This window comes from Rattus norvegicus, chromosome 3, assembly GCF_021556685.1.
Source record: "Rattus norvegicus strain SHRSP/BbbUtx chromosome 3, alternate assembly SHRSP_T2T, whole genome shotgun sequence".
NCBI lineage: Eukaryota > Metazoa > Chordata > Mammalia > Rodentia > Muridae > Rattus > Rattus norvegicus.
The window spans coordinates 129315431-129342746 of record NC_141536.1 but is presented as its reverse complement, the minus strand read 5'-3'; the positions used below and the strand labels follow the sequence as shown (position 1 = coordinate 129342746).

The 27316-nt window shown below is 38.7% G+C and overlaps 1 protein-coding gene across 8 annotated transcripts in view; it reads right to left on the bottom strand.

Annotated features, from left to right (window-relative positions):
- The window catches only part of Macrod2 (mono-ADP ribosylhydrolase 2), a 2026216-nt gene that overhangs the window by 91003 nt on the left and 1907897 nt on the right, over positions 1-27316 (bottom strand). For 2 of the 8 annotated variants that reach the window (NM_001428715.1, NM_001428717.1), the window contains 3 exon segments: positions 5813-5905; positions 6336-6410; positions 21994-22071. In NM_001428715.1, coding sequence (NP_001415644.1) covers positions 5813-5905; positions 6336-6410; positions 21994-22071 — 246 coding nt within the window. 8 annotated transcript variants of the gene reach the window in all.

Here is a 27316-nt window from a genome sequence, read left to right as displayed (position 1 = left end):
ACACCAAACGCACAAAATAAAGAAAGAATATTAAAAGCAGTAAGGGAAAAAGGTCAAGTAACATATAAAGGGAGACCTATCAGAATCACACCAGATTTCTCGCCAGAAACTATGAAGGCCAGAAGATCCTGGACTGATGTCATACAGACCCTAAGAGAACACAAATGCCAGCCCAGGTTACTGTATCCAGCAAAACTCTCAATCAACATTGATGGAGAAACCAAGATATTCCATGACAAAACCAAATTTACACAATATCTTTCTACAAATCCAGCACTACAAAGGATAATAAATGGTAAAGCCCAACATAAGGAGGCAAGCTATACCCTAGAAGAAGCAAGAAACTAATCGTCTTGGCAACAAAACAAAGAGAATGAAAGCACACAAACATAACCTCACATCCAAATATGAATATAAAGGGAAACAATAATCACTATTCCTTAATATCTCTCAATATCAATGGCCTCAACTCCCCAATAAAAAGACATAGATTAACAAACTGGATACGCAATGAGGACCCTGCATTCTGCTGCCTACAGGAAACACACCTCAGAGACAAAGACAGACACTACCTCAGAGTGAAAGGCTGGAAAACAACTTTCCAAGCAAATGGTCAGAAGAAGCAAGCTGGAGTAGCCATTCTAATATCAAATAAAATCAATTTCCAACTAAAAGTCATCAAAAAAGATAAGGAAGGACACTTCATATTCATCAAAGGAAAAATCCACCAAGATGAACTCTCAATCCTAAATATCTATGCCCCAAATACAAGGGCACCTACATACGTAAAAGAAACCTTACTAAAGCTCAAAACACACATTGCACCTCACACAATAATAGTGGGAGACTTCAACACCCCACTCTCATCAATGGACAGATCATGGAAACAGAAATTAAACAGTGATGTCGACAGACTAAGAGAAGTCATGAGCCAAATGGACTTAACGGATATTTATAGAACATTCTATCCTAAAGCAAAAGGATATACCTTCTTCTCAGCTCCTCATGGTACTTTCTCCAAAATTGACCATATAATTGGTCAAAAAACGGGCCTCAACAGGTACAGAAAGATAGAGATAATCCCATGCATGCTATCGGACCACCACGGCCTAAAACTGGTCTTCAATAACAATAAGGGAAGAATGCCCACATATACGTGGAAATTGAACAATGCTCTACTCAATGATAACCTGGTCAAGGAAGAAATAAAGAAAGAAATTAAAAACTTTTTAGAATTTAATGAAAATGAAGATACAACATACCCAAACTTATGGGACACAATGAAAGCTGTGCTAAGAGGAAAACTCATAGCGCTGAGTGCCTGCAGAAAGAAACAGGAAAGAGCATATGTCAGCAGCTTGACAGCACACCTAAAAGCTCTAGAACAAAAAGAAGCAAATACACCCAGGAGGAGTAGAAGGCAGGAAATAATCAAACTCAGAGCTGAAATCAACCAAGTAGAAACAAAAAGGACCATAGAAAGAATCAACAGAACCAAAAGTTGGTTCTTTGAGAAAATCAACAAGATAGATAAACCCTTAGCCAGACTAACGAGAGGACACAGAGAGTGCGTCCAAATTAACAAAATTAGAAATGAAAAGGGAGACATAACTACAGATTCAGAGGAAATTCAAAAAATCATCAGATCTTACTATAAAAACCTATATTCAACAAAATTTGAAAATCTTCAGGAAATGGACAATTTCCTAGACAGATACCAGGTATCGAAGTTAAATCAGGAACAGATAAACCAGTTAAACAACCCCATAACTCCTAAGGAAATAGAAGCAGTCATTAAAGGTCTTCCAACCAAAAAGAGCCCAGGTCCAGACGGGTTTAGTGCAGAATTCTATCAAACCTTCATAGAAGACCTCATACCAATATTATCCAAACTATTCCACAAAATTGAAACAGATGGAGCACTACCGAATTCCTTCTATGAAGCCACAATTACTCTTATACCTAAACCACACAAAGACACAACAAAGAAAGAGAACTTCAGACCAATTTCCCTTATGAATATCGACGCAAAAATACTCAATAAAATTCTGGCAAACCGAATTCAAGAGCACATCAAAACAATCATCCACCATGATCAAGTAGGCTTCATCCCAGGCATGCAGGGATGGTTTAATATACGGAAAACCATCAACGTGATCCATCATATAAACAAACTGAAAGAACAAAACCACATGATCATTTCATTAGATGCTGAGAAAGCATTTGACAAAATTCAACACCCCTTCATGATAAAAGTCCTGGAAAGAATAGGAATTCAAGGCCCATACCTAAACATAGTAAAAGCCATATACAGCAAACCAGTTGCTAACATTAAACTAAATGGAGAGAAACTCGAAGCAATCCCACTAAAATCAGGGACTAGACAAGGCTGCCCACTCTCTCCCTACTTATTCAATATAGTTCTTGAAGTTCTAGCCAGAGCAATCAGACAACAAAAGGAGATCAAGGGGATACAGATCGGAAAAGAAGAAGTCAAAATATCACTATTTGCAGATGACATGATAGTATATTTAAGTGATCCCAAAAGTTCCACCAGAGAACTACTAAAGCTGATAAACAACTTCAGCAAAGTGGCTGGGTATAAAATTAACTCAAATAAATCAGTTGCCTTCCTCTATACTAAAGAGAAACAAGCCGAGAAAGAAATTAGGGAAACGACACCCTTCATAATAGACCCAAATAATATAAAGTACCTCGGTGTGACTTTAACCAAGCAAGTAAAAGATCTGTACAATAAGAACTTCAAGACACTGAGGAAAGAAATTGAAGAAGACCTCAGAAGATGGAAAGATCTCCCATGCTCATGGATTGGCAGGATTAATATAGTAAAAATGGCCATTTTACCAAAAGCAATCTACAGATTCAATGCAATCCCCATCAAAATACCAATCCAATTCTTCAAAGAGTTAGACAGAACAATTTGCAAATTCATCTGGAATAACAAAAAACCCAGGATAGCTAAAGCTATCCTCAACAATAAAAGGACTTCAGGGGGAATCACTATCCCTGAACTCAAGCAGTATTACAGAGCAATAGTGATAAAAACTGCATGGTATTGGTACAGAGACAGACAGATAGACCAATGGAATAGAATTGAAGACCCAGAAATGAACCCACACACCTATGGTCACTTGATTTTTGACAAAGGAGCCAAAACCATCCAATGGAAAAAAGATAGCATTTTCAGCAAATGGTGCTGGTTCAACTGGAGGGCAACATGTAGAAGAATGCAGATCGATCCATGCTTATCACCCTGTACAAAGCTTAAGTCCAAGTGGATCAAGGACCTCCACATCAAACCAGACACACTCAAACTAATAGAAGAAAAACTAGGGAAGCATCTGGAACACATGGGCACTGGAAAAAATTTCCTGAACAAAACACCAATGGCTTATGCTCTAAGATCAAGAATCGACAAATGGGATCTCATAAAACTGCAAAGCTTCTGTAAGGCAAAGGACACGGTGGTTAGGACAAAACGGCAACCAACAGATTGGGAAAAGATCTTTACCAATCCTACAACAGATAGAGGCCTTATATCCAAAATATACAAAGAACTCAAGAAGTTAGACCGCAGGGAAACAAATAACCCTATTAAAAAATGGGGTTCAGAGCTAAACAAAGAATTCACAGCTGAGGAATGCCGAATGGCTGAGAAACACCTAAAGAAATGTTCAACATCTTTAGTCATAAGGGAAATGCAAATCAAAACAACCCTGAGATTTCAACTCACACCAGTGTGAATGGCTAAGATCAAAAACTCAGGTGACAGCAGATGCTGGCGAGGATGTGGAGAAAGAGGAACACTCCTCCATTGTTGGTGGGATTGCAGACTGGTAAAACCATTCTGGAAATCAGTCTGGAGGTTCCTCAGAAAATTGGACATTGAACTGCCTGAGGATCCAGCTATACCTCTCTTGGGCATATACCCAAAAGATGCCTCAACATATAAAAGAGACACGTGCTCCACTATGTTCATCGCAGCCTTATTTATAATAGCCAGAAGCTGGAAAGAACCCAGATGCCCTTCAACAGAGGAATGGATACTGAAAATGTGGTACATCTACACAATGGAATATTACTCACCTATCAAAAACAACGAGTCTATGAAATTTGTAGGCAAATGGTTGGAACTGGAAAATATCATCCTGAGTGAGCTAACCCAATCACAGAAAGACATACATGGTATGCACTCATTGATAAGTGGCTATTAGCCCAAATGCTTGAATTACCCTAGATCCCTAGAACAAACGAAACTCAAGACGGATGATCAAAATGTGAATGCTTCACTCCTTCTTTAAATGAGGAAAAAGAATACCCTTGGCTGGGAAGGGAGAGGCAAAAATTAAAACAGAGACTGAAGGAACACCCATTCAGAGCCTGCCCCACAGGTGGCCCATACATATACAGCCACCCAATTGGACAAGATGGATGAAGCAAAGAAGTGCAGACCGACAGGAGCCGGATGTAGATCGCTCCTGAGAGACACAGCCAGAATACAGCAAATACAGAGGCGAATGCCAGCAGCAAACCACTGAGCTGAGAATAGGTCCCCCGTTGAAGGAATCAGAGAAAGAACTGGAAGAGCTTGAAGGGGCTCGAGACCCCAAAAGTACAACAATGTCAAGCAACCAGAGCTTCCAGGGACTAAGCCACTACCTAAAGACTATATATGGACTGACCCTGGACTCTGACCCCATAGGTAGCAATGAATATCCTAGTAAGAGCACCAGTGCAAGGGGAAGCCCTGGGTCCTGCTAAGACTGAACCCCCAGTGAACTAGACTATGGGGGGAGGGCGGCAATGGGGGGAGGGTTGGGAGGGGAACACCCATAAGGAAGGGGAGGGGGGAGGGGGATTTTGCCCGGAAACCGGGAAAGGGAATAACACTTGAAATGTATATAAGAAATACTCAAGTTAATAAAAAAAAAATACTACAAAAATAAAAAAAAAATCAAAAAAAAAATCAAAAAAAAAAAAAAAGAATTGGGGTCTTCCATTTCTTCTGTAAATACCAAATTCTCCAAGTTATTTTTTAAGGTTTATTTATTTTATGTATGTGAGTACAGCGTAGCTGTCTTCAGACACACCAGAAGAGGGCATCAGATCCCATTACAGATGGTTGTGAGCCACCATGTAGTTATTGGGAATTGAACTAAAGACTTCTGGAAGTGCAGTTGGTGCTCTTAACCTTGGAGCCATCTCTCCAGCCCATCCCCTGATATAATTTATAAAAAATTATCTTCAATTCAATACTTTTATTATTTATAAAGTATGCCTTCTATCGTGGTAGAAATCATTATGACCCAGTTTAATTTTTAAATGTGATTCAATATTATTCTATTCTAAGGTTAGCAACTTAGAAGGTTCAGAGGAGGACTTCTTCATGCTTCTTTAAATACCATTTAAAGGAAGGCAGGATGAAATTAGTGCAAAAGGTTTGTTCTATTCGTTCTAAAGCCACTTCAGTTTTCTTAGGATTTCATCCCTCTATTTTATTATTTTGATTCCTTACAGACTTTCTCAATTTTCGAGTTTCAAATTTTTAAATGAAATAAAAAAATTATCAAGTACACCTTCATTCCATTTGGAAAGACAGAGGTGTTTTCAATAACACCTTTTGTTACTTCTGGATTTTACTCTAGTTTCAAAAACAAGGGCAAGGTTACAGATGTGCTCATTTCTCCCTTTTCTGGCTGGATCGGTGGAGGACAGCTTTGGTACTTGGATTCTAGGCTGGTGTCCACCTAAGTTTTTTGATTGTGATGGGTTAATTCAGGAGCATTCCTACCTTCTCCACCTTCCTGTTCTTCCTGGTCATCTATCAGGGGGATCACTTCTGGTTCTTCCACAATCGTGGCATCTTCTTGATTTGGTGAAAGGTCTAAATGGAAGGAGACAGAAAGAGACTCAAGGATGTTTAAATTAAAATCATTGAGAAAACACAGTGACTACAGAGCAAAATGTCTTTTTAATAACCTTCCAAGATAAGACTTACATGAAGCCTGATGCTGGCTCTCTCGCACACACGCACGCGCACACACACACACACACACACACACACACACACACACAGAGACAGAGAGACAGAGACAGAGACAGAGAGGCAGAGAGACAGAGACAGGGAGACAGAGAAAGTAACATACTCATACACACAGAGACTCACACACACAAATATGTACTCACACAGAGTCACACATACCACAAATCTCACATACACTCATACACATTCATAGACTCTTATTTTTACACCCCCCACCCACAAATGCTTTTTATAGAGAAGTCTTCTCATTCATTCTAATCGGCTCCAGTACCTTCTGTCTCCATAGAGGAGCTTGGGGACTCTGTCTCAGTTTTTCCCTCACTCTTTGTTGAGTCATTCTCTTGTCCTGTTAGAACAGTGATTGAAAGAGAAAAAAAAATAAGATGTACGTGTATCAGGTCTGAAGGACAAATTCTTCAGATGCCTTCTTTTAATCACATTCAAAGAGTGTGTTAAATTGGAAGTGGAAGGCACCCATGTCAGTTTTCAAATAATTAAATTTACATCAATTATTTTATGTGGAAATATCCTGATAATTTGGGCAAACAAAGAAACAAAAGCCTATTCTTTTTCTTGACACAATTAGTATTCAGCTTATCAATCAATTGGACATTTACAAACAATGATCTGAAAGGCTTGAAGTTTTCAGATCATTTTTCTGGATTACATGGGTAATATTTAGATATCTATTCAGATACAGTGATTTTGTATATTTATGATCACCCCTCCAAACTAAAGCACTACCTGTACCCCCTTCCTTCCTCAACAGCACATAGGAAGTTGAGTAAGGGACAGAAGAGCATAGTATCTCAGTAAACCCTTTAGGTATTTACTGAATATAGAAAAGACCAAACAAAGGCTCAAGGCTCTTCTTCCACATCCCCGACTTCTCCCCTGTAGGGTTTTGAACATATAAATACTCATTAAGATAAGATAACGAAATCTGTCCATTTTTGCCTCATGCTAATGGAAGATTTTATACTGAGAATGCTTAACTGTTAAATTTAATTAATAAACAAACAAACAAACCTAGACTTTGAATTAGCTGTAAGCACAAAAGGACAGACACAGGAAGCTAGAAATGTTTGCAGTGGTATGTCCCTGTGGTGGTGACACTGTTCTTTTGTCTTGTCCCTACTTCTCCCTGTAAAAGACTTGCATTCCTTTGTCTCTGTCAGAGACAGAGTGTAGGCATCCCATTCACATCAGGCCTTTTTTTTTTTATGGGACTTAGTTTAGAAATGGCCAGAGGACAGACATCATATGAATTTTTGCAAAAGCTTAAGATCCACTGCGAGTTTCTTGCAGCTCACACTGAGCAGAATGTGTTCTTCTTGATCTGGAGCAGAATCAAATAGAGCCAGACCTTAACACAACTCTTCTGAAGAGCCACTGAATTTTAGGGCTTATTTGTTATGCGGTAACACTGACTTAGACAACCCTTCATCCTGCATCTTCTGCTTTGGTAAGTCTATTCTCAGACAACCCACCATATACCTTCCGCTTAGTTTCTTCTCTGCCAGCATAATCTCAAAACAAAATACAAAACCAGAAACCCAACAGGCCAAACACCAGTTTTATTTTAATGACCTCAGTTGCTCATGAGCTCATTTTTGGTCCAAAGATATGATAAAATAATGAACATTAATATTCCTTTAGCTGTGTGGTAGTGGTAGCTGAACTCAGCACCCTCGAGATGTCTCAGGTGACTTTGTCCCATCGTCCCCAAAGTTCAGTGATGCACTGATTATGGATGGCTTCATAAAATGTTTCTTTTCTCATTTTCCTTTCTACACTCTCTTTTCTGGCTCAGGGTACATAAGATTGGAACTTTGTTTCTTTTCTTTTTCTCTTCCCCCCTGTATTATCTAAGTTTTAAATTGCTGGCCAAGAGGACCTTTAAAATGTGGATTTGATCAAAACCTGTCCTCTTGCTCTTCCTTATTCATCCCCAAATTATGGTCCATTGACAAGCAACAATGGAATTATCTAGAAGATTTTTAAAAGCTTTCAGGCTTCATTCTACTCATACAGAATTATGACCTACATATTTTTTCAAGATCTCCATTTGAACATATACATGCTAATGCTTACGAAGCCCTGGCCTACAGAACTTGAGTGCACCCTGGGACAGAAGACTTTACCACAGCACTTCACATCCATTATCCCTGCTCACTGAGCCCTCCTCTGAAGAAAGCGCCATGACAGTCATTCTGGCTCCTAAACATATCGCCAACTCTGTCTGACCATAATGATACTTTCTCTTTATGGTTTTCTTGGAAATATCTTTATTTTACAGTTTAAAATGTAAACGCGTAAAGCAAAACACACAAATCATAATTATGGATCTCGATGACACTCTACATATCTTCTCATGACTATCACGTGTAATTCCTCTCAGATAAAAAAATTCTAGCACTGGTGACTTTGTCTAGTTCGTGTCTCTTCAAATTACTGTAAGCAAAAGTACATGCTCTCTTTATTTTAAATTTTACCTTTCAAGTATTTTGTGTGTGAGATTATACTCTCTCTCTCTCTCTCTCTCTCTATATATATATATATATATATATATATATATATATATATATATATATATGCCCTTCTTATTGACTGATATACCTTAGGCTACTGTCTGAAGATATGATACCACCTGAAATTGAGTCATTTCCAGTTTGGAACTATTCTGAATAATAGTACCAAAATATTTCAGTGTGTTCCTATGTGGAAATCTGTATTCATGTCATTTAAACACCACCCAAAAGTGAAATAGCTAAATAACTGGGAATTGCTTTCTTAGGTGTATTAGGTCATATAAAACAGTGTGCTAAATGTCTGTTCCAATTTCCCCTTCCTAATGACCAGATTGCCATTCTCCCACCACCTCTTTGCCTATCTTCATCAGAAATGCTGACATAGAACCATACAGATTAGATTCCCTTTCTGAACCCATTTCCTTTGCCCACTGACAAGTCCTCTGGGTAATGCCCAGCTGCCCTGAGCAGCCTGATAGCCCAGGCAGACATTCAATTCCCCACCACCTCTCTGCCTTCTTTGGATCTTTGACTCCTGGGTCATACAGACCTATAGATCCTGATCAATAATGACCTGCAGAACGGAAACTGTCCAACCCAAGGATACTCATCACAGACCTGCTACATCAGGACCATACAGGATAATCCCACCTCCCAATACCTACTACAACAGAACCATCCAGGGACCAAAGTCATCCAGATGACTAAAGGTCTTCAAAAGAACACAATTAAGAAAAGCCAAGGCAATATGACAATTTCAGAGCACAGCTACCCTTATACAGCAAGCCCTGGATATCCTAACACAACCAAAGCATAAGAAAATGATCTTAAATTCAATCTTATAAAGATGATAGAGGCCTTTAAAGAGGAAATGAGTAACTCACTTAAAGGAATACATGAAAAATACCATCAAACAGGTAGAGGAAATAAATAAAAGTGTGCAAGACCTGAAAGCAGAAGTAGAACCAATAAACAAAACACAACCCGAGGGAATCCTGGAGATGGAAAACCTAGAGAAGAGACCAGGAACAACAGATGCAAGCATCACCAACAAATCACAGGAGACGGAAGACAGAATCTCAGGGGCAGAAGATACAATAGAAGAAATTGATACATCAGTCAAAGAAAATGATAAACCTAAAAAATTCATGACCCAAACCATCCAGGAAATCTGGGATACCATGAAAAGACCTAACCTAAGAATAATAGGAATAGAAGCAGGTGAAGAGACCTGCCTCCAAGGCCCAAAACATCATAGAAGAAAACTTACCCAAACTAAAGAAAGAGATGCTTATAAACATACAAGAAGCACATAGAACACCAATTAGACTGGAGAAGAAGTAAAAAAAAAAATCCTCCTGTTACTAATAATCAAAACACAAGATCTATAGAACAAAGAAAGAAGATTAATAGTGGTGAGGGGAAAAGGGCAGGTAACATACAAAAGCAGAACTATCAGAATTACACCTGACTTTTCAACATAGACTCTAACAGCTAGAAGGGCGTAGACAGTTATCTTGCAACCACTAATAAAAACCACACATAACAACCTAGACTACTACGCCCAACAAAACTCTCAATTACCATAGATGAAAAAAGATATTACAAGACAAATACAAATTTTAAAACATCTCTAGGGGTTGGGGATTTAGCTCAGTGGTAGAGCACTTGCCTAGGAAGCGCAAGGCCCTGGGTTCGGTCCCCAGCTCCGAAAAAAAAGAACCAAAAAAAAATCTCTATACAAATCCAGCGCCACAGAAAATACCAGAAGGAAAATACAAACCATGGAGGATGACTACATCCAAGAAGACACAAGAAATAAGTAATTCCATATCAGCAAAAACGAGGGAAGCACACAGAAGGGCACTCACGCATGCACACACACACACACACACACACACACACACACACACACACACATTAACACCACCAAAATCAAAATAACAGGAAGTAATAATCACTGGTCATTAATATCTCTAGCATCAATGAACTCAATTCCCCAATAAAAAGACACAGGCTGACAGAATGGATGCAAAAACAGGACCCAAACATTCTGCTGCATATAAGAAACACATTTCAGCAACAAAGATAGACATTACCTTAGAGTAAAGGTATGGAAAAAAAATAAAAAAGGTTTCCAAGCAAACAGACCCAAGAAGCAAGCTGGAATAGTCATTCTAATATCTAACAAAACGGACTTCAAAGAAAATAAATCCAGAGAAACAGGGAAGGATATTTTATACTCATCAAGGGAAAAATCTATCAAGATGATATCTCAATTCTAAACATCTATATCCCAAACACAATGGTACCCACAGTTGTAAAAAAGCATTGCTAAAGCTTAAATCACACATTGAACCTCACTCATTAATAGTGGGAGTCTTCAACACCCTACTCTCACCAAGCAACAGGTCATCCAGACAGAAACTAAACAGAATCATAATAAAACTAACAGATTATAAATCAAATAGACCTAACAGACCTCTATAGAAACCCAAGAAAATTAGACAGCAGCAATTCAAATAACTACTCCCCAAATGGGATACAAAACTAAACAGAGAATACTTACACTCCATTCCACCAATCCAGAGAAACTAAATAAGGATGTTTGAATCTCACTTAGGAGTAGAAATAAAATAGTCATAGGAAGCAGATGGAGGGAGGGAACTGGGTGGCAGAGGGGGTGGGGAGGGAAATGAGGAGGGTTCAGGATCAGGTGTGGGGAGAGACCAGAGAGAGGGCCAGAGGGCCAGGAGAATGAATGGAAATCTGCGGCTGGTGGAGGTGGGGGGCATCTCACAGACCTGCCAGAGAGCTGGGAGGAGGAGGTTCTCCAGGAATCAATGAGGGTAACCTTAGCTAAGACTCACAGCATGGAAATAATGGAGCCTGAAAAGGCCACTTCTTATAGCCAGGCAGAAACCATTAGAGTGAGAGAGACAGCCACAACTTTCAACCCAGAATTTATCCTGTCTACAAGAAATGCAGGGACAGGAATGGAACAGACTGAGGGAATTGGTTCTTGCCCAGTGACTGGCCAACTTGAGACCCATTCTATGGGTAAGAACCGATCCCTGACATTATTAATACTCTGCTATTTTTATGAAACAGTTCTGGGAAGAATTGTGAACCCATAGAGTATAGGAACTCTATAGGAAGACCAACAGAGCCAACTAACCTGGACCCTTGGGGACTCCCAGACTGAATCACCAACCAACAAGCATACACAGGCTGGACCTAGGCCCCCTGTTGATATGTAGTAGATGTGCAGCTTAGTCTTCATGTGGGTTCCCCAACATCAGGAACAGGAGCTACCTCTAAATATGTTGCCTGTCTGTGGGATATGCTCCCCTACCTGTGCTGACTTGTCTGGCTTAGGTGGAGGAGGATGTGGCAAGCCCTGCAGAGGCATGATGTGTCAGGGTTGGGGGATGAGGGGCTCTACCCTCTTAGAGAAGAAGGAGATGGGGGATGGGGGGGGTGGCGGATGGGGGAAGGGACTGTGTGAGGGATGGGGGGCAGCAATAGGGATGTAAAGTGAACAAGCAAATTAATGAATTGATTAAAAAAGGAATCTGTTCCCCTTTTACCTCTGGCAGAAATGCATGAGAACTGTATTTGTTCCCTGCCTTCTTTAGAGGATATAGCGTTATCATCGGTCATAAAATTATCTGGGAAGTTGTAGTAAGCAAGAGAAAAGTCTTCAGGCCAGTTCCATCTGCATCACTATTGCGTATGAAAGAGAGAGCAGCCGTTCCCTCTGCCGTAGGTTACGTGGCAGTGGTGTGGGTTAGGCGAGGTCTAGGGATAGGTGTCCACAGAGTGTTTACAGTTGCAAGAACTCAGGCATCTCACGTGGAAAAGGCTCTTTCTAGGAAGACATTCAACAGAGCTCCATCTTCTTTTTTTAAAGTCACTTTCAGATGTTGTTCAGATGGCAGAAAATTGAGAGGGAAACAATATATTGACTGTTAACTTTGGAAACATCTGTCAAAGTGAAAGTGGCATTTAAATACACGTAAAGTCACAAAATTAGGGTTATAAGAAAAAAAATAAAATCGACCCCAAGGAATAAAGAGAGGGAACATTCACTTTCTGTTTTTTTTTTGTTTTTGTTTTTTTTGTTTGGTTTTGTTTTTTAAGAAAAGGAACCACAAGTTTCTGAATTCTAGATCTCTAGATAAATATCTAGAGGTATGCTCATCAGAATGGCCGAGTGGAATGATTTAATCATGAATTATGCAGAAAGTTAAGAGTCTATTTTTCAATTTGTCTTCTAGTAAACACTTTATCTAGATACCTATTCTCAGTCACAAAAAGGAAGGATTTAAAAATTGGAAGTAGGGGCTGGAGCGATGGCTCAGCAGGTGAGAGTACATACCACTCTTAGAGAGGACCTGAGTTCGGTTCCCAGCACCCTCAGCTCAACACCACCTGTAACTCCAGCTCCAGACTATTTGACATCCTCTTCTGGTTTCTACAGCCCTCCTGCCCACTCATGCATGCCTGTGTGCTCATTCATGAGTGCACACACACACACACACACACACACATGTACATATGTGAGCACACACACAAATTAAAAAGCAATACAGATAAAATCTTGAAAACCCAAAACATAGACAATGAGGTTATACTAAGTGGATATACTTTAAAAGGTAAATACTCTGGGAAATCAAAAAGTACAAAACGTGTCTTTGTCATTGTGGCCATATCTCTATAATTGATAAGAATATGGTTTAATGAACAGGATATTGAGACAAAAAAAATTCCAGTACGGGGTTAGCTGATTCTGTATTCCTGAGTCGTGATCACTCACATTTGGTGCCAGAATAGATATTTATCTCGAAATAGGAGTTTTGCTGTCACCCACTGGACTTCTTTCTTGTCTGTTAGGCTCCTTTCACACTTTCATACATGTGTTTCATACATGTATGTGTGTTTTCCTCTCTCACTAGATTGTGCATGGTGCATACGCAGAAGATTTAGCTTAATTCTCATTGTCTATACCTGCACCTTGCACAAAGCACCAACAATAACTGTCTACCTAACTGACCCTCTGTTACATCACTCCTCAGTCCGCATAGTTGTCAGGGGCTACAGTTTACTTTCCTTCCATCTGTTAGTAAAGTAAGCACCTTATACTCCCTGGGGTTTCAAGATCATAATGTTTCAAAACTGTTGTTTTTAGAATAAGGCTTAACGGGATGTTAGACATCAACCTCCCTGAGTACCAGGTTCATCATTTATGGATGAGAAATGACTGTAGCATTAGACAATCTTTTAGGCTCCTGTCTGATGTCCTGATGGTACCCAGTCTATCTAGTGAATGATGTCAACAGGTATCCTTCCCTGCTAAGGGTAGGAGCAGCGTTCTCTACCTCTGTGGACATAGGACATGACCCATCAAACCTACTCATCATACTTGGTCCTTTCTGGGCCCTTTAACTCATTATATGCGGCCTCAGAATCTCTGTACAATGGTGTGGAAAGAGTAGAGAGTTCTTGGAGCAGAGTCACTACGTCTCCCGAGGGTCTCCATGCTGCACTGGCTTCAATACTGGGAAGATCACTGTTCCATAGAGCCAGGCACTGCTGAGAAGGTTAGGTCTGTCTGAGTGTGGAAGGGGGGTGGGAATAGGGGCAGCAGGAGGATGGGCAGCTCTCGGGGAACAGCAGGGTTGCCTTGACTATAAGGTCTGATCTTCACTGACAAGCTAAAAGGTCATTCCAGTCCTTCGGAGGGAATGTTTTTCTCCCCTGCCCTCTCCATTTGTCTCTACTCTTGGGCAGTTTCACCTGAGTGCATAGTATATTTTGGCAGCCATTTCCTGAACAGAAAGCTATACTTTCTTTTTGTTTTCTCATTTCTCTCCACTGAAATGTGGTGTGAAAATTGAAGGTGACATAAAGTCTCCAGCTTTGAAATTTAAGAATGATCCCGTTTGCTCAATCCAGAGCCCGCCAGGATCTGACATTCTAAAGACAAGAATACGTGTGAGCTCCGGCACGTTGCACCTGGCCCCTGTGTTGAAGAGCGACTGCTGTGTTCTCAGTCACTCAGGCCCAGCGTTTCTTGCTGCTTTCTTGGCCCCATGGGGCCAGCTTTGTTTGCCTTATATTCAGCAATAGTAGAATCCCCACAGCCCTCTGACCTAATCCTCCGGGCACAGGAGACAAAAGAAAACAAAGGATTTCATACTTTATGTATATATGTTTTCATACAGCGAACTCAACCATCCATAGTAACGGGAGGGGCATTAGAAACAGATAATCCAAAATTCCATTCGCTTTTCCTCAGAAATGTATCACGTGACTACTGCTTCTTGAAGCCTTGGTAATTAAGTTGGGCTCAAGCTAATGCTTTAGCTTTGATTAATTTGCATAAAAATTGGTCTGGAGACATCGGTCTGGAATGAAGCAGTTCTAGGGGCTAAACCAAAACTCACTGTGTAAACGGACTGTTTGGGGACAAAGGCAGCAATACAGCCGGATGGTTTGCAGGTTACTAGATGCTCAGATTTTTCTAGGAATAGAGACTGATTTTTTGACATTTGTTTTAACAAAATTGTGTCTTTTTGTTCAACTTGAAAATCCCTGCTAATACTTACCATTGAGTCTTTGCCATGTGCAAATGCTCCAGGTTAAAAGCTAAAGATGAAACTATATTAACATGAAGTTGATTATCTCCTAAACATCCTTGGTATTCCTCTAGGACCGATAAAACTGATTCTTCTAATGTAAATCACTTTAAAATAATTTTCCTGTAGAGTTACAACAACTGCACTTTCACTATGGATATCAAAGACCTGTATGCACTGAGAATTGTATATAGTTTTACAAAGACAGAAATGGCCACTTTTACAATTATGAATTGGTAGCTTTCTCGTGTGTGTGTGTGTGTGTGTGTGTGTGTGTGTGTGTGTGTGTGTACAAGTATAAGCAAATATGCAGTGCATATGTATACACTGCTTTATCTGTGTAGGTGCATATGCGTAGCTTTGCGATCAAAATGAATTTATCCTTTATTTCCTGATCTTATTTCATATTTTTCTAAAATCATCCACTTTTTCAAAAACTGTATGTTTAAAGGTATATAACGTTCTATGTTGTGATGGATTCATCTTTGGGGGTGTTTTAAATGTTTTTGTCTGTACTATTTTTTTTTTTATCGTGTCAAGCCAGGAGAGAAGGAGAGGGAGAGAGAGAAAGAGAGAGAGAGAGAGAGAGAGAGAGAGAGAGAGAGAGAGAGATTATCTGTACTATTAAATGCCATATTGTAATGAATAATTTAGGAATAACATCTCTATGTGTTTTAAATAGGTTATATCAAAATTATTGGTGGCCAGTTGATGGCCTTTCATTAATAGTGAATGAGTCTGTTCAAACACTGTTTCAACCAATTTCATAGGTTTTTAATTATTCAAAAAGAAAAGGAACAATATTCCCATTTTATGTTATTTATGTAAAGAGATAAGGGCATCTATTTTTCACATCTTAGATTAACTAAAGCTGATTAGTTGAATCTTACTCATTTTCCTCTTGGGCTACTATTTTGTCATTCTTGACTTTTTGTTTTTCTTGTTGATATGTGAGCTACTTTTTCTAAATTAAGAATATTACGGGGTTGGGGATTTAGCTCAGTGGTAGAGCGCTTGCCTAGCAAGCGCAAGGCCCTGGGTTCAGTCCTCAGCTCCGAAAAAAACAAAAAACAAAAAAAGAATATTACATATTAATCATTGGGATGAGACTAAGCTTCGAGTAGATATCATTTAGAACCTGGCTTGAGTTTTACATATCACATCAATTTTATCAAACTTATATAGTCAGACATAGTAATTCAGCTTTATTTCTGATATATGCAGACATGAGCATATATCCACACATTATAAATTCATCCAATATGTCTTTATTTTATGATCCGCACAAAATTAAGTGTGTGAAAACCGAAGGTATTTTAAGGTTCTATTTTAGAGATGCTTTAGGTTCAAAGCAAATTTAAAAGAAGGTATAGAACTATGCCATATGCTCACCACTCCTGATGGAAGCCTCCTTGCCTCCCCAAGGGTCTGCGTTCCCAGCCTGAGTGCTTTATTTGCTAACTGGTTTCAACACAGTACTTTCTCACACTGGGTGCTACATGTTTAACCAGGTGGGTTTCATGCATGGTAACAGATGCCACCACAATGTCATTGAGGGTATTTTAAGTGTCCTTGCGTTTCTCTGTCTTCTTCTTAGTCACTGTTGCTCCCACCTCCAGCACCCCTAAACCTCTGCAGCTCCTAGAAACAACTAATCTTACAGTCAGCGGCTTCTGCCTGATTGTTGTATGACCCAACCCATATGACCAACAATCTTTCCTGATTGCCCGCTTTCATTAAATAATATGCAGTTAAGCATCCTCTCTCTTTTCTTATGTTTTGATCACTCATTCTTTTAGTGTTGAATAACTTTTGTTTCTTTTATTCTAATACTTCATATCACGTCTTTATTTCATCTTTGCTCCTGCTGGAGTTTATGTCAGTGACAGGATTGAAGCTGAGATTCAGTTCATGTTCCCCCTCCCCGTCAGATATCCAAGTAGTTGTCTTAAGGTCACTTACTGAGCCATCTGTCTTTGAAGTGCCAGCCTGCATGTGTACTTGGTCCTACTTCTAGAATCGTTGGTCTGTTTTATTGATCCGCCTGTCATCTCCCGTAGCAGGACTACACTGTTAATCACATTCTAAAAACATTCTACGTTATTCTTGGTCTATTTGTTCCATCCTCACTGACCATATTGTATCTGTGAATTCCCTGCTGTATTTCCAATAGGTTTTGATTTGTGTTGTGGCTTTCCTTGCCTCGCCTCACCCTCTGACACATTAAGACCCATCACTGTTATATTTAATGAAGGACACAAATTTTTATTGGTATAAAGTGAACTCTTCTTTGAGATTTTTGGCTAGATAGGTTTCAAATCCATTTTCCCGTTCTTGTTGTATGCTCATTTCCCAAACGTACCTTTCCTTTTCCTGACTCTATCCTTTTAAGCCTTAACAATTTTATTAAACTTAGCTAAATCATTTCGATCCTTAGACTTGATAAAATAGCCTAGTTATATGTAGGTACCTGCATGCCTACTTGTTTATTTTTTGGTCCCCTCGTTTGATACAGTATGCATTCATTACAATGTTACTTACATTTATTATTATATAAACTATTGAATTTACTTTAGTGTTCAGAATGAGCTTGGGGAAAAAATCAAGAAAGTAAGATGCCTTCTTTTAATTCTGTGGTGACTTCATTCTATTTGTGACTATTGAACAATTTGGTTTGTGTATGTATTTTGAGATAGAGGCTTGTTCTGTTGCCTAGTCTAGCACTGAACTTGTAATCTTCAGGTCTCAGTCTCCTCAGTAAAAGGGCTACAGGTCTGTACCACCACAGCTAATACCATCACAATTAGTATGGATTTTCAAGAATATTCTTAAAGGTAATTTATATTCTTAGAAACGTTGCATAGAATTTTTAATTTGGGTGTTACCCCTGTATATGTTAGCCTTATGTGCCAATCTTGGGCACTCTTCCGTAATCTTTGTATGGTAGTCCACCATTTATATAATTCATGGTGGTCAGTGCTTATAATGCCAACATTGGAAGGCTGGGAGAGGATTGCCAGAGGCTAGTTTAGGCTACATTGTGTGTTCTAGAATCACCTAAGCTATGAGTACCACATGACCAAAAGGCAAACTAAACAATTAATTCCTCTGTCTCCCTTCTTTCTTTCTCTCGTCTTCATTTAATCATTTTTTTTAAAATTGCAGCAAATGCATAGAAAAGCAAAGAGAACAACAACAACCTCAAAAAACCAAAGATATATATATATATTATATATATATATGTTATATATATATATCTCAAGGTAACAACGAAAGCACACATAAAAGCTACATATTCTTATAACTATCCAGTTTAGAAGCCCTGATATGTTCCCTCCAGGTCAACTCTACCCTTATCACTGAAGCTCAATCAACATCATCAAATCCTTTAGCTTCTTTTATCTAAGCCTGGGCAACTGCCCTTGATATATGCTCAACTGACCTCAATGTGCAGAGGTGCCGTCCTCCCATGACTCTGACCAGAAACTCCACATACTTTGGCATTTATGATTTTCAATTCTGTGTCCACTATGCAAGAAGCCCATTGAAACCTCTGCTGAATCCTTTCCCTCGGGGTCAAGGCCTGGAAATCCTCCAGGCAGTCATCCGACACAGGGCTCACTTCCTTTTCTGACTTTCAGGGGCCACTGAAACTTACTCCTTAGCACCTTTACCCTCCATGACATCAGGAAAAAAAACTAACAGAGGGAGACACTACTCCTGTCTTCCAAGAGACTAAACAAGGCTTATATTTAATTTACCTTCCTTTTATTTTTTTCGTATATCTCTGAACTTTCTACCTGGAATCAGTCCCTGTGGAACACCTGGGGTTCAACAGAACCTCTTTTTAATCCCCTGTAAAATAGTCTTAATTAGTGCATATTTTTGAAATATGCTTTTCCTATAGGGTTTTCCAGTTCCTTGCCGACTATTATTTGCTTTTATTTTCTATGCATTTCCACTGTGTCTCCTGGAAACTCATCTATTGTCAGAGTGTTTACTTGATGACTACTTTTAAGACGTTTCTACTTTTTAGATGGTCTTTTCACCTTTGGAACTCAGCAGTTTTGTTGCGATTGGACTCACTCTAGATTTAGTTCTATTTATTCTGCTTGAAGCACATACCATTTGAAGACATTTGACCATTTCAGCAGTTTCACTGTGATGGGCCTAGTTGTGGATTTACTTTCATTTGTTCTGCTTGGAGTTCAAAACTTTTGATGAAATTTGGCCCACAATATCTTTTATCAATATGCAAAGTTGCTCACGTAATTCATTCAGATAATGGTGCTGATGAATTTGTACTCCAATTCATGGTACACTTTGGCACAAGTATTAAATAATTTCCCCATACTTTAGTGTTTGTGATCTTATTTTCTCTTCACTATTTTTTAATTTGGATAGATTTCTCATATATAACCTGTGGTTCACAAACTATCTTTCACATACCTAATATACTGTTAGACCATGAATGTGTTCATTGAGTTAATTTGAATTAGCACATGTTTTGCTTCTGGCTTGCTTTTACTTACTTATCTTTGTTTTTAATAACCATTCTCGGCTAAAAAAATCCAATCTTGCTTTTATTACTTTATGAGTGTAAAGTGTCAGCATCTTTTTAAAAAATGTTTTCTTTATTTTTTATTTTATGTATTCTGGTGTTTTGCTTGCACACATAAAATGTCCTGCACAGGGTGTATGCCCTGCACAGTTTATCTGACACCATGTGACACCATGTCTGATCCCTTGGAACTAAAGTTAAAAACAGTGTGAGCTACCATATGGATGCTGGGAATATGGACCCAGGTCCTCTGAAAGAGCAGCCAGTTCTTTTAACCACTTAGCCCTCTTTCCAGCCTTCAGTGTCATTGTTGTATAGTTTGTTCTTATCAGCAATGTGTTGAATCTTGTAGGCTGACTTCCCTCATTTCTGTGTCTTGGCTGTCTTGCTTCCTTGTATCTGTTTGGTTGAGGGTTTTCTATTTTTATTTTTCCCATGCATATATTAGATATTGTATCTCAGTAATTGTGTATAAGAGTTGTTTGATGTGGATAAGGCCCCTTCTTTGCTCTTGTTGCTACTCCACGTGTGTTTTTCTCAGATGCTTGGGAGACCTGGAAGTTGGGCTGGTATTAATTTACTTTGGGGATGGAGGTAATTTGAGTGAGCAGCAGCTTCAGACAGCAGCTTCCTAGTTGGCTCACTGTCCTAGTTGGCTCACTGTCCTGCTAGTGGATATATTGCTGGGCTTTCTACTCACAACCCTTGAAGAGGCTGTAAGAGTCCCTCTGTCTTTTTAGCAACATGACTTCAGATCTTTTTTTTTTTTTTTTTTTTTTTGCTGGAACAGTAAATTACCTAAGAAAAGGCAGTTTTAACTTTGGCCTCACTATCCAGAGAGTCACCTTCTCCTGGGCCTAGCTGGATAAATTTTTATTGTCCTGTTAACTCTTTGACACTTTAAACAGCTTCTTTCTTATACTTATAGGTGTATGTATACATATGAACTCTACGTCTGTCAATCTGCCTGCCTGCCTGTCTGTCTGTCTGTCTATCTATCTATCTATCTATCTATCTATCTATCTATCTATCTATCTATCTATCGAATGTGTTTATATTATATATGTAGCTCACATGTAATAACAACAGGATTACATGAAACATAACCAACTGATAGAGTGTATGTATTTTTTTTTGCTGTTTGTTTAGGTTGGCAAGTTGAAACTAATGAGAGAAATGACCCAAGTTATTTTTACTTCAATTTGTAGGAGTAGAAATAATCTTTGTCACTTTTAAACACTGTATACCTTTGAAGTTAAAAAGATAATTGGTTATACTAGTTTGATGCTAATTCACAAAACAACTATTTTAACACTTTTCATTTGTTTAACTTGGACTTCCCCATGCAGAACCTTCCCACTGTGCCTTCCTCAGTCTGAATTTTGTTTCCCTTTCTGCACTTAGATTGTATGATCTAAACAACTATAAATAAGCCTTTGGTTCAGTTCTACAAAGCCAGGCCTTGACGGCATTTTTCCTAAATCTTTGTTTTCCCAAAGAACTACTCCTTGACAATAGCTTCATGAGGTACAGAAATGGGAAGCTAAACAGCTCCGCTCTGGTTTTTCCTGGAAGTTGGGCTGGGAGCAGACTAAGGCCAGTATGAGTCTGGTGATATTGCCTGTACTGATTTCGTCTCTCTTGTATACTTCACAAGCCATTCTTAGCTACCAATCTTCAGAAATTACACGAGGCTACGGAGGTGTCTATTCTTATTTGCGTTTTCATTACCTTTGCACATAAATATAATGCATACTCCTTCATTCTGGGCATAGACACTGGCTTGCCTTCGGAAAACATTTTTTCTGTCTATTATGTTTCTACAGATTGTTTTGTTTCTGTAGGCTCTGTTTACTCTTCTTGGTGTTCCAAGGCTATGGATATGGATTTAGTCTCCTGGGCTTATTCTCCATATGTCTCATATTTATTCTCATTTTTATTTTGTATTCATTTCAATGGCTCCAAAACTATTGTTTATAGAATCCAGGCAGGTAACAATAAGCAATGTAGATGACACTGGTCAGGTTCAAAAATAATGAGTGACACAGATTGAGGACAGCAACAATATTGCACCAAGATGCCACTGTAAGAAAATAGCATCAGAATTCTACGCTGCTAGACTAATCCACACCTGACTTTTAATAGTGAATACTCCTTAGCAGGGAAAAAACTTAAAAGAGAAGTCACACAACTTACCATTGGGAAGTTCTTGGTCGCACACAGAATGATTGGTCACCTCACTCTCTTTTGTGGTATTGTCATCCTTTGCAGAATCTGCTAACACACAAACAAACACCACCTTTAATCATTTTCAAGTGGGAAAGGGAGCTTCTTCTATTGCTAACCGAGTGAATTTTTTATATTTAAGACAATACACTTTATTATTTCAGAATGTAACGATTAAAGCACAAATATTTCCACCATCAAAGACTAGTTTCTTAAAGTGCTGCCTAAGAAAGTGGAATGAAGCTTCAAAAGGAGAGAAAATGGAGGTCTCTGTCCTGCAGAGAAGAAAACATAAAGCAGGCTTCCTGTCCCGTGAAAACCTCAGAAATATTGGCATGAAAGGAGGGCGAACTAGAGAGGATTAAAGGAATACCTAATTTAATGTTTTCAACGGGCCCAGTATTCTAGTTGCACACATAGTGAATTCCACATTCCCCCAAAAGTCGGATATTGAATCTTGGAAATCTAATCACAAGCAAGGTCCTCCCAAGGTCCCAAAACAGTTTACAAGGACAAGAAGGGGTGTAGAGCTTCTGTTCTGTATGAAGTGATTCTCACCCTCAAATGCCCTTTGAAATATTCAATCAGTACATGTCTACTTAAAAAAATATTGTGTATTCAATTTTATGTGTGTGTGTGTGTTTGTGTGTGTGTGTGTGTGTGTGTGTATGTGTGTGTGTGTACATACAGCAAGAACACTCTGCCATACATGTAGACATAAATCGACAACTTGTGCTAATTGTTTCTCTCCTTCTGCTATGTAGGTCTCGGGAAGCAAACTCAGGTCATCAGTCTTGGTGCGAGGCCCCTTTTGCAGGAACGTCTTCTTGACAGCCCCTAGGCGCCCAGTTTTAATCTTACGGTATATATTATAGAACAACTAACATGGCTCACAAGATTCTGTCATAAAGAACTCCTGCAAATCAAGAAGGATGGATGTTGCGCCCTCGCTGGAGGATCTTGAACAAAGGCATTGCTCACGTATCAATAGCTGAGCAGCCATAGAGAAATAGGCCTTCCACTCATTTTACAAGTGTTTATTGAAGGCTAACTACATGGCGGATACTGTTCTACCTCTATGGACCCAACAGGGAATAGATATTTGCCTTCCTGAAGCTTGTAGTCTAGTGTGCCTTTCTTACATAGCCCAAAGGGACAAAATTCAAGATCCCTACATATCCCTAGCTGATCTTGTCAACATATAGCTGGGAAGAAAACCAAAGCCATCAAACCTCACATAATTCCTATGAATTGCTTCTTCTCTGGGTTTGTGCCTTTTGACTGAGTTTTAAGGCTTCGACAGAGGAAAGTCAGACAGAAACTAAAATAAAATTTTGTTTATTTGTTTGCTTCCCTTCCTGTCTCCCTGTCTTCCATATACCCCTGCTTCTCAAAACTGGAGGACAGCTTCAAACATCAGTTTCGGTCATTATGAGAAGTGTGTTTCTTCAGCCTGCCACCAGCAACATTTGACAGACAAGTAAGAAACCCGGGCAGTTTCCATATGATTCTGATTTAATAACCAATGAATCAAGTATATACCGGAGTGTGCAGCTTTAATTCACTGCAAATAATCAGCCCTCCAACCCCCAGGGCAAGTGCTTAATCCTCGGCAATGCTTCTCAGTTCTTTCCGAGCCTGACAATAAGTTTAAAAGTCAGAAATTGGAAGCAAAATTGAACACAGACACATTTCCTGAAACTGTTATCTCTTGCATGTCAAAACCGGCAAAACCAACTCCCATTAAAATATGTTTTTTAATGTTAGTGCTAATACTGGAAAGAAGATTGAAGAGAAGGCCTTCAAATGCCTTTTTCCACATTAATGTTGAGAATAAAAACTGGTTAAAAATTTTTGTGTTAGCGTAAGAAAGTGTTTTAGTTTTCTAGTTTATAGGAAATATTATAACAAGCAATTTCATACAATTTTCATTTCTTTCATCATTAACAGTATCCTAGATTCATGTATATTTGAAGTATGTTAATTTATACAGAACAGTAACCACATATTATACCAAATATTACCCTCAAATGTCTATTAGTTTGTCTATTTGCTTGTTGGTGGTTTTTAGTTCAGTTTGTTCTATGGAACCCTAGCTGGGCTGGAACCTGTAGTCCCCCTGCCTCTTCCTTCTGAAGACTAAGATTACAGGGTTACCTCCATACCCAGCTATGTCTTTTAGTTGATTAGATTATGTGTTTTGAGCTCATAAGATTATAATAGAATGATTTATATAAAGTAGGCAGAAAGCATTTGAAAACTTAGTTATGACACTCTAACCTGTTTGTATAACCCTGACCTGTCTACTGCGCATACCTGTGTTTGAGTGTGTTCTATTTCTCACGTTATTTACCACATTTAATAGTGAATGAGTCACAATTATGAAAGTTTGAGGACAAAGTGAAGGTTAGGATTGACACGAGTCTGACCTAGGGAATCCAGCATTTTTCTAGACCTGCATTGTGAGATGTTCATAGACCTCTACAACTGTGCACCGCTGGATGCTTTTGGTGCTATGGTCCTTGTAAAACAAGTGCAGTGGCTAACTGAAGGCCATTTTCAGCTAGCACATCTATGTCCTTAACGCCCATAGCAGTCCTTAGTCTCCTTGGTGTGCTCATGGTGGTTGGGTGGGGGAAGCTACAACAGGAAACCATTTTTCATTGTTTTTTTCTAGCAGGACCCCTCCCTCTGCTGTCCAACATGGGTCAGTCAACAGCTTTCACTGAGGACTTTATAAGCCAGGTGTGGTGCGTAAGGCCAGAAAAGCTGGCACTCTGGAACCGGGAAAAGAGGAAGTGGCTATGGGGTGAGTTCCAGGCCAGCCTTGATTGAACAGTGATGCTGCGGCCCAAAGCCAAAGTAACAATTTTTAAAAGCGATGCTAAGAATGAGTTTATTTCTACTTTTTGTTTTGTTTTGTTTTGAAACAGGCTTTTCCTTTGTAGTTTAGATAGGTCTGAACTGTCAAGTCTCCTGCCTCAGCCTCCTTGGTGCTAGGACCATAAGCCTGAGTTACTATAAAAAGCTACAGTTTATCTTCTTCTAAGTCAGGGGTTAGCAAATTACAGCCTACGGGCCAGGACACAGCATCACGTATTTTGGTATGACCTTGTGCTGTGGATGACTTTTAAGGTTGAAAACAAGACAATGATATATTATGATACTTTAAAAAAGTATGTAAATTTTTAATTTCAATGACCCTAAGTAAATCTGTATTGAGACACAGCCATACTTCTTTGTTTATACATTGTATAAAGTAAAATAAAATGTATTTTATTATACTTTTGACTTCTTTAGGGAGTTGACTTAAAATTACTGAAGCAACCTCTGAGTTTACAAGCTCTACACAGTCTTACATAATCTATAGAGTATATCTTAGTGGCACCATGATACAACCAATTATTAATTTCAAAGTTATTTAAATCTACCAGTAAACATAGCACATTATAAATTCTAAGGCATATTCTGATGTTAGGTATGAAATATGTGAAAGAAAATAGAACTTAGATATGTTATTTGAATATATCTGTGTATAGACACAAATGAACATTTTATGTGATAATAAAAATTTCATATTACTATGACCAATTATTAAGTATACTCTGTCTCAGATGTAAAACTTATAAAGCAGTCTCTGTGCCCACAACAGCAGTCACAAATACCCAGGGAGCTACGGAAGACTGTTTTTACAGAAGTCAATCTACTAAAACACTGCTTGAATTTCCAGCTCATAAACTAGCTACACGGGGGTGGATCCTATGTATTTTAAATCATGGGCCCTATTATATGATAGTTAAGAATTTTCAGTGATAGTGCAACTTCTCTGCTTGGGTGGACAATGGAAGACACATTTAAAACATCTATTTATTTTATGTATATGAGTATGTCATCTTCATGCACATCAGAAGAGGGCATCAGATTCCATTACAGATGGTTGTGGGCTGGGAATTGAACTTGGGACCTCTGGAAAGAGCCAGTGTTCTTAACCACTGAGCCATCTCTCCAGCCCCATGGAATACACATTTTAATATGTATATGAAATTATCCTTTGTAGGGAGAGGAAGAACATATATCTAGTTGTTGTGGTCTTAATGTTGTATCCCCACCCCAAACTCATATGATAAAATTCTAACCTATATAGAGAAGACATGATGGAAAGGCATGGCTAGGGGAGTTGGCCGTGGTGATAGATTAGGGGCCTTTACCAAAGAGGACCGAGAGACAAAGCTCACCTCCCTCCCATGGGAGGACATAGCACGAAGGGTCTATTTGTGAGTGGAAGGTGGAGAACAGCAGTCAGGGATTCAGCCAATTCCTTGGTCTTGGACTTTGCAAACTCCAGAATTACAAGAAATGCATCAGTTTGGTTTAGAAGCTCTTTTATTTATGACCATCTGTGATACCCATCTAAACAGGCTAGGAAGCATTGCGTATGGTAAGGAAAGGATTGATTAGCCTTCTGCAAGTTCCACAAATCAGCTTAGAAAATGGGCCGAGCTCTTCTACATTGAAGTTGCATTTTTTTTCCTAATTCTAAAAAAATTATCACTCAGGAATGTTAAAAATGTAAAATAGGTTATCACCCAATTCTCAGATTCAGTCATTTTTTTCTAATAGCAGAAACTGGAATTAAATTTATATAGAGATTCTGACTTTCAAAATCTGTAAGGTCAATGTCATATTTAAGAGTTTTTTCAAATGCAAATATTAAATCAAATATTCAAACACATAGATGTGCTTTTAAGATTAATAAGAATTTTAAAAAGTACTTTCATAAGTTTTTTTCAAAATCTCATTTAGAAACTTGAAAAAGATTTAAAAGAATATTTAAAATTGATTAAAGTGAAATGAGAAATTCCATAAAGCAGGGGAATCTCAGAAATAGTCATTTAATAATATTGCACACTTCTATGAGGAATAAACTTGGGTGGGTTAAAGCTGTGATGACAAATGATAAATTTTATACTTTTAAAGTTTCCTAAAATTATCTGAACTATAAATCCATGTAAACACTTGCTTTTAACATGAGATTGTTTCAGTACAAATATTCTTATCCTGGAGATCCCTGGATCTACTCTAGGGACCATGGATACTCACAAAATGATACACTAAAAACATTTATGTGTTCATACGTTCATCTGTTTTCAAAGGAGAGAGTTTCTAAGGCATTCTCATAGGGATGTATGTCCCCAGAGGATTAAAAACATAGCTACAAACATTCATATACTAGTGTTCTTGATGCTGTGGCTTTCTAAAAGATTTTCAGGACTATATTTTTAAAAGACATTTA